Raw genomic sequence first — 9,235 nt, 5'->3', positions numbered from 1 at the left:
CAAAAGCCATTTTAAATCAAAACCCACAAAAGGGCTCGGATAGATATCGAAAACCTCCAGACACAAAAGAAGGGTCAATCTAGACCAAACTCGACATTCTGAAGCTAACCACGCTGACGGAATTCTCATCTGAGCGCGTTTACTCAGAATGTTTCCCAAAGTCAAACTTAAGCCAAATTTCAAAGGCTAAAACGCCTAATCGCACTGACTCACACTGAAAACCTCGGGAGTCATGTCGACCATGCTACTAGCCTAAAATGACCCTTCCGGAGCTGATGGAATCGTCAGAATTGGATTCCGATGTCATCTTCTTGAACTTTTGATCGAAAATGATCGTTCAATGTTCATAAGCTCCAAAACACAAAAACTCGCACCAAGACCAAACGAATGACCAGGTGACCGAACTGTCAGTCCCAGCAAATGACTTGGGGTCGCTATAGGAACGCTCTTAACGACACACAAAAGGCAAGACACATAAATGACCATGAGGGTCATTACATGTTTACACCAAACCGAACAATTTAACCTTAATGTTTTTGGGATAGATGATGTCTAATATATTTTGCAAAAAAAAAAAGGATAAATTTTCTAGCCGCACCCTTATAGCTGTGATTGAAGTAGTAAAATCATATTTTTCACATTTTCTTTTTCTTATGCAGAATCTGGATACAGAACTTGAAAACTGCAAATGTGGATGTAAGAAATCAAGTCAATAACAAAATGGAAGGAAGCACTTTAGCTGAAGATTGACTTAAAAGGATTTTTGTCACCGTTGTTTTGCCTCTTAGAAACTCAAATTTGTACATAAGGAAGTAAATTTCATACTAGTTTTTTAAAGCTAAAAAGTAAACTCTCTTTGTTTTTTTTTCTTCCCTTTTCCAGTTAGAAGACTACGTATATGATTGTTTTGGATTATTTCTAGTTTTTTTTTTTTCCATCTAACATTTACATTTTTAATTTAGTTTTGAGTTTATTTTGGTTGAAGATCATAAAGCTAATTGATGATGTTGTACAACAACTTTCTCTATTTCATTTTTATGTAAAATGAGTGGGTAAGACATTTTCTTGCTTTCTGTTATGTTCTTCTTGGGAAACGACCATTTACAATTTGAAAAGAAGAAAAGCAACTCTACTCTACAAGGATTTCATGTGTTTTATTTATTGAACTGATCATTTTCATTGAAAAAAAGTCATTTAATTAATGTAACGTTTGTATTGAGCCACAGAATCGATATTTCCCTTCTTACCCATGTATATCATGAATATATGTGATTCAACAATGCGGCGCTTTAGGATATTTCTATATTTTGTTTATGAACGATGATTTGCTCATTCGGTAAGATTGCATAAGAATTGGGGGATTTTTTTTATATCAATGTGATTTCATATCGTATATCCAAACAAAATTTCAACTTCATATCAATATGATTTCATATCGCATATCCAAATGGGGCCCTAAATTTGTAAAATTTTTTTATTGTACTTGTTCTATTAATCAAATCTTTCATTGTGAAAGATAAGCAAAATGAATTGAGGTTGAATAGTTAAGTTGAATAAAAGTTCATTGTTGAACTATTGAAAAAATAGGTGAATAAGGTCATTTGAGAAGTCAGTAATTTTTTGTTATTTCACAAAAAAGTCATTCAAGTTCAAAAATAATACATCTGTCCATTTTTGAATGACGTGATATCTGATTTTTAAGCCAAAAATAAAATATAATAGAAAACATTAAACTCAATCCATTTTAACCAAAAACATCATGTTCGACCCAATACCCCAACCATAAAATCCCTTTATATGTTAAGCAAATCTCAAAGAAAGTATATAGTTTAAGTATGAAACTAAACATTCAGAAATAATTTTGTGGGATTTTATGAGTGCATTTCCTTAAAGAATAAGACAAATAATATAGTTGTATTATTGTGAGCCACTTTACAGATACCACCAAAGGCAACTTGCTACTACCATTCATCTCTTGTTAGATATATGAATTATTAGAGAGAGAGAGAGAGCTCTTCCTTCTTCCTTCAAACATTCAAACCTTCAAGCCTTCATCCATTTCATTTCATTTAACTTTTTTTCTAACTTCTCTTAATACGTTAATCGGAAATATATCTCTGTCGGAATCCGAATATGAGAATTATTACTCTCATGTTTACCTCATAATAATCTGCTTTCAATTTTAATTATGATTGAATCAGAAAATTGAAGATACTAAACAGGCATAAGAGAAGACAAAAGTTCCAAGTTGGTTTCACTTGTTAACTAACTGTAAGTTATCTTCTTCATGAATTACTTTTACCTATTGATACAAAGTCAGGGAGTTGATTTCTTAAATGGTCCACTCAACTAATAGTTATTATATTAGGAAGCCAGTTTCTTTGTTGACGAAAATTGGAATAAAAAAAAAAAAGTCTGAGATAATAATTACTCCCTCCGTCCCATTTTATGTGGCAACATTTGACCGGGCACGGAGTTTAAGAAATAAATGAAAACTTTGAAATGTTTACCAAATTGACCCTTCAAAAAATAGTCATATTAAAAAATAGACTTACTTTTCTCTCTCCTCATAAATGTATAATTAAGTGGGACCAATAAGGGTAAAAGAAGAATTGTACCTTTAAATACTTATCATATAAGAAAATGTGACATTCTTTTTGGAACTCATATATGAAAGAGTTCTCAAAAGCTTGAAAATCTAAAAATCGATTTTGTGAACCTATGACCCTAAAACCCAAACAATGAACTTGATCCTTCAACACGCAATTACAACTTCAAGCAAACTTCAGCACACTTTGAAACTGGAGTTCCAAAGTCCGAACAACAACTCAAAAGAGAACAATGGAAGAATTATATTTAATTTTCTTTTTGTGATAGGGATAAACAAGGAAAAACAACATTATTGAGAGGAAGGTATTTTTGCAATGTTAGACTGCCATGTCAGTTCTAATGGCAAAGATAACGTTTTAAGGATGTTTGTGACATAATTAAAAGGTATATATAAGCTATTTCAAATAGTTTAAGAGTAATTTTGACCCTTTTCCGTATAATAAATTATATATGGAATAAGACATAATTCTCAAAGACAATGATAGAGTTGATGGACGTTTTTACTAAAGCAATCAATAGGAACGAAGCACTATCATTAATTAATAAAGCACTAATTGTTGTTTGCCTACCATTAATTAATAAATTAATAATGCAATAATTCAGAACTCATACAATACACATTTCACTATGTTTGTGCCATTGCAAACTATTATTGTTTGATCTCATTTCCCATCTCTATGTACTAGATATAGACAACACCTTGTGCCATAGGATTCGGCTATACAATCAATCAGTTAACAATCGATTGATCTATTATTGAGCTATTGAGGAATAACAGGAGATTCGATAAGTTAAGATTAAGGTGAGTTCCATTGATTCATAATTTATTTTCATACTAAAGGAAATTTTTATCCTCTAATCTATATGTCCCCCCTTTCCAATTTAAGTGTTTGAGTTTGACCAGTGGAAGAGGTTTGGCTTGTTTCTCTTTGGGATAAGGGTCTGAAAAATACCCCAACTTTGGTCGAATTTGCTATTGCGATACTAAACTTTCATGAGAACCTATTACCTCCCTAGACTATTTAATACCGTATTTTAAACATATATATTTGTCCACGTGGACATAAAAAATAATGCAAAATTATAAATAGTAATGTGTCCATGTGGGCACATATATACCTTTAAAATACACTATTAGGGGATAAAAAATACGGTATTAAATAGTCTAGGGAGGTAATAGGTCCTTATGAAAGTTTAGTATCGCAACAACAAATCCGACCAAAGTTGAGGTATTTTCAGACCCTTGTCCCTTTCTCTTTTTTCTGTATGTTTCATATGGTCTTCCACTGTAATACCCTATATAAATATCATCACTTGCGTTTGTAGCTTGGTGGTTGTTTTCCCCTTTAATTTTCTATAATCCTTTCATCTAACACCTTCTATGCAAATATCTCACCAAGTCCCTCATTGTTCTTTCTATTAATTATATTTGTAACAAGTTAGGTACATATGACTTGTATGCACTAGCTTGAGGAGAGTGTTAGAATAGGAATAGGAGCACGAATAATATATACAATTCTACTTAGAATAAGAATAAAAATAGTATACAATGTAGTGTCCTAGTTGGAAAAAGAGTCTAACATAATAGGTCTCTTGAGGCATTACTAATATCATGCCTTTTTTCATTGTCATGAAAATTCCCAGTCGCACCCTTTTCACTACATGGAGAATTATTTTGACTAGTCAAGGAAAGAGTTCGACTACTAGTTGAATTTTTGTGTGCAACCAGTGTCCAGTTTTTAGTTGCATTCTCGTTTTCAACTTGCAAAACATGCTGCCCAGAATTTTCAGCATCTTCAACATCAGATGTATCCATTAGTTTTTGTCTTGAATCCATTAATTTTTGCCCTGAACCAACTCACGGTGCATCAACCCCAACTTTTGGTGTCCCCCTGCGTTTTTAGTTGCATTAGACATCAAATTCAACCCAACTTCTTTTGATTGCACCTCATTAGTAGCAGCCCGTTGGTTATTGCAATCACCTTTATTTTTGGTAGTTGTTTGAACACCAATATTACTTGTATCAACATCCATTGAGTCAACACGATTTTGCTCAGAAGTGGCAGCAACCAATTGTCGATCTAAAGAAGTAGCTTTACTTTGATCGATATCCACAATCTTTCTTTTTTCATTTAGTATTTCTCTCGCATCACCTTGATACTTTTCCCTATCGATAGTACCTCTTAAAGCAACTTCAATGGTATCATCAATTTGTTTGTTATTTTGATTTCTTTTCGAGATCAAACGACAACTATCTTCATTGTGACCTTGGTGCTTACAATAATTGCAATACAAAGGTAGATTATCATATACAATCTCCTGATTTTTTTAGATAATACTACTTTTGTCCTAATTTATGTGTCACATTTCATTTTTTAGAGTCAAATAGTTTAAGTTTGATCGAGAATTTGCTCATGGAATCTTCAAATTTTTTAAAATGAAAATATACATATTTGTAAACTATGTCAAAAGTATTATAAGTCACAATAATTGACAATTCAAAATATTTAAAAGATATATGGAAAATTTATGATCAAAGATAGACTTGTTTGAATATCGAAATTCAAAAATATGTCACATAAAATGAGAGCGGAAGTAATTATTAGTTGAGTGACCATATGAAAAGGGTAAATAGGCACTGTTTGTAAGATAAAATGGTATATATAAGGGTAAATAGGCACTGTTTGTAAAACAAAATGGTACATAAGATGTGTATTCTTCCACAAGCATTAACATAGCTTCAAAAGACTAGATGAATAAAAATGTTGCTCTTAATGAAACTAATTCCAAGAGTTGGTGAACTTGCAGGAATTTTTCTACTGAAGATGGCTCAAAATGAAATTAAGGAAATTTTAGATCACCTGAGAAGGATTAAGAGTGGAGGTAATCTGGATAGCATCAAGATTGCTCAAATTGAAGTACTTGAAATTGTGGTAATGTATCATAATTTTCTTTTGCCTGATTCCAGAGACATAATCATAAAGAAGGCCAATTGGATTGTGAAAATGCATCGGTGGGTATTAGATAGAATTCCAGTTCCAGATGAATGTAAAACTAACCTTAATCTAGGAAGGTTATTTTCACATTTGTTCAAATTCTTTGAAGGTAAAACCAATTTAAGTTACAATTATGAGTTGAAAGATTTTGATCTGTCGAAATATATGGATTGCCTTGGAAAGAATCTAAATGATGTACTGATGATTTTATTGGAGGAGGAGGTTAGATATGACCCTCCTGAGGAAATATTTATAAAGCAACTGAAAATTGTTCAAAAGAAAATGAAATTTTTGAGATACTTATATGACACAGAGATAAATGGTTACATCAACCATGAGAAGCTGGAATGTTTGGAGACTCGAATTCAGTTCATGGCTAACAATGTGGGACAGCTCTGTATTGCTGTTTCAGTTATTCTTTTTTCTGCTTTTGTAGATGATACAAATGAGGGTGAGGTCGACAGATATGACACGTATAAGTATTATATCTTCGATAAATCTCCATATGTATTATGCTTGATTGTGTTAGTGGAGCTGGAAATGAAGAAGATTTTTCTCAGTGAACTAAAGGCTTCCAAGTTTACTCAATCAAGAACTTTCAAAGATAAGAAATTACCAAAAGAATTTTCTCATCATCTCCAGAGTCTGCTGATGTATCTCAGAAACAAAAAGCTCGAGAACTTTCCTAATAATAAATCTTCTCGAAATATTGATGTAGCAATAGAGTTCTTGTTGGTTTTCCTTGATGCTGATGTGGCAAATCATGTAATTAACGGTAACTGGTTGAATGAGGTTATGGAAAAGGTTTTAGCTATAGCGGGTGATGTTCTATATGTAATTCACAAGCTTCTGCCTAGCTCTATAAACAAAGATGACAATAGCAAAATAAGCCTTTGCTCGATACAGATATTGGAGAAAACCAAAGATCTGAAGGCACAAGTGGAGACGTACTATAAATCCTTCAAATTCACTCCATCTCAGTTCTCCACTGTTGGTGGATGGAGCTTTCTGGATTCTCTGATACGGAAACTGAATGAGATATCGAAATCTAAATCTGGTTTAGATTTCCTGATGAAACTGTTGGAATGTATGCGTCCACTAGTCTAGATGGGACCAGGTCCTCAGCACAGTTACAAAACAGAAAATAAATAAAGTGCTGAAAGTAAAGATTGCACAACAACTTTACGTGGAAACCTCCTTGCTCAAGGGAGTAAAACCACGACCTGGCCTGCCAGGACTTTTCAAAACTTCTTTTACTAATCCTCTCCAAGCAAAAAAGCAAAAGCAAGTTTACAAACTAGGATTAACCTACTAATCCCAACTCTAAGTAATACCTCCTATTACTTAGATGAGCTAGAGCGGACACAACACCGCTTACTATACTAATCCTAACTGATTAATATAGACCTTTTAGAGTAAGAGCCTAAGTTACCCTTAACCTAGTTCTTACAATGATTCAAACGAGTTTGACAACATTTCTTTTACAAGAAAACTGATCTTACAATATAAGAGCTATTACAATGAAGTAAAATAACAGCTAATGCCAGAAGCTCTTGAATGAATCGATCAGATCCTCTCACTGTTCTTGAAGCATGAAAATCTCTCTCTTTTTGAATGAATGAATATGTTCTTGTGTATTGTTTAGTATATACCACAAAAAGTTATTACCAAACGTACAAGCAACATCCTTGTTTCTGATTGGTGAAGTACTCTGCAGCTTCACCAACTCTTCTGACGCAGACAGCTTTTACAGCTGTACATAACTTTTACACCTGGACGAGTATTCATACTCTGCAGAGGACCAGGTCCCTGCACACGTGAGGAGATCATCAAAACACCAAGTCCCTGTTCTTATCAATTTCCCCCTTTTTGATGATGACAAACAACCTGCAAAAACTCAAAAACTCCTCACGTGAGTGAACAAGCATTCATTCAAATACAACACAAATTCCCTTTTAATTCAATGCTCCTAACAACCATAGTTCGTTCCCCCTTAGTTCAATGCCCCCAACAACCAGAGTAGTTCGTTCCCCCTTAGTTCAATGCCCCCAACAACCAGAGTAGTTCGTTCCCCCTTAGTTCAATGCCCCCAACAACCAGAGTAGTTCGTTCCCCCTTAGTTCAATGCCCCCAACAACCAGAGTAGTTCGTTCCCCCTTAGTTCAATGCCCCCAACAACAACCATAGTTCGTTCCCCCTTAGTTCAATGCCCCCAACAACCAGAGTAGTTCGTTCCCCCTTAGTTCAATGCTTGTAGTTCGTTCCCCCTTAGTTCAATGCTCCCAACACAACCTAAATCCCCTAACAACACACAAACTTCCCCCTTTTGACATCATCGAAAAGATGAAGCAGTAAACATATTCAAGTGAAATGCTAGGCAATACAGAATTCAGGGCCTTGGGCCACATAGAACATGAGTATATGAGCAGAAAGAGAATATTAAATCACACATGAACAAAGACACTTAACAGAAGAAAAGCATTATATCATATATACTGCCCACTGTAGTTTAGTCAAAACAAAACGAGACACAAGATAAAAGAAAAGAGACAAGACACATTTAGGACGGAGGAGGAGAGGGATTGAGAGTACGCATCAACAACAGCATGCGCTCATTTGCACTCTCATGGGCCTGTATCAGTTGTTTGTTGAGGGACTTAATCTCCTCATTTAGAGAAGCATTTGTCTTCAGCAGCGTTGTGTTTTCATCCCTTAATTCTTTGAGCAGCAGGTCTTGACCGTCACTGGTACCAGGTCCCCTGGAAACTGCCTTCTGCAATTCAGACTTCAGTCTGGTGATTTCAACCTCCTTATCGCACAGAATCTTAGTGCGATCGGTCACTTCCCTTCGAAGAATAGCCTGCTGTTCCAAAACATCTGCCACTTGAGATCTGCCCTTAGTTGGTCCCTCAATGCACTCACATTCTAGTAGAGTAGACATAGTGAACATTTGTTTGGCAGTACCAGGTACCCCTCTTTCCACTGGAACTTCAAAATGATTAAAGACAAAGTTAAGCAAATACCCATAAGGAATTCCATGCTTCGCATTCTTCCATGTCATTACTCTATGCATATGTTCGAGCATAATTGCTGGCAGATTAATTTCCTCAAGCTCATAAGTTTTTCCATGCGGAAAAGATCGGCAGCAGAGGCTACAGTTCTCTTCTCAGTCCTGGGCACCATTACTTTGTTAATAAACTCAAACATCAATTGATACTCCCCTTTTAAGGAACTTCTTAGGAAGGCCTGCACGCTTGACGTCTCCTCGTTTTGGTGGCAAGCTTCGAGAAATCAGTAGATGGTTTGCATCCTTCAATAGTTCGAACACCCACGATGGGCACTCCAAGAATAATTCCCAGAGTTTCTTCATCAAGATGAATCTCCACATTCCGGACAGTCGTTGTGATTCCACCGCCTTCCAGTAGTTCCATTTTGTAGAAGAACTCACGCACTTCAGGTTCATGTAAGTATGGAGCTGGTGGTGCAAATAAATGATTCCAGCCTTGAATGATAACAGCATCGACCAAATTTCCCATACCAAACCGAGTGTTAATGTCAGGATTAAAAACTCTACCATTCAAGACCTTTTGTTGTTCCATCTTCTCTATCCTCTCTTTTCTAGTCAACTC

At 35.0% G+C, this 9,235-nt stretch overlaps 1 protein-coding gene and 1 pseudogene across 4 annotated transcripts in view; both read left to right on the top strand.

The window, feature by feature from the left end:
* The window catches only part of LOC102582126 (transcription factor bHLH128-like), a 7,166-nt gene extending 6,151 nt beyond the window's left edge, over positions 1-1,015 (top strand). For all 4 annotated transcript variants that reach the window (XM_015314125.1, XM_015314124.1, XM_006358754.2 and 1 more), the window contains exon 6: positions 660-1,015. In XM_015314125.1, coding sequence (XP_015169611.1) covers positions 660-716 — 57 coding nt within the window. In that variant the 3' untranslated portion in view covers positions 717-1,015. The remainder of the gene's footprint in view (positions 1-659) is intronic.
* Positions 1,016-2,004: 989 nt separating this feature from the next.
* LOC102581471 (putative late blight resistance protein homolog R1A-3) overlaps positions 2,005-9,235 on the top strand; it is a 17,449-nt pseudogene continuing 10,218 nt past the window's right edge.

Source organism: Solanum tuberosum, unplaced genomic scaffold, assembly GCF_000226075.1.
Source record: "Solanum tuberosum cultivar DM 1-3 516 R44 unplaced genomic scaffold, SolTub_3.0 scf00280, whole genome shotgun sequence".
Lineage (NCBI taxonomy): Eukaryota > Viridiplantae > Streptophyta > Magnoliopsida > Solanales > Solanaceae > Solanum > Solanum tuberosum.
The sequence above is the reverse complement of the archived record's forward strand: the minus strand, read 5'-3'. Positions and strand labels throughout refer to the sequence as shown.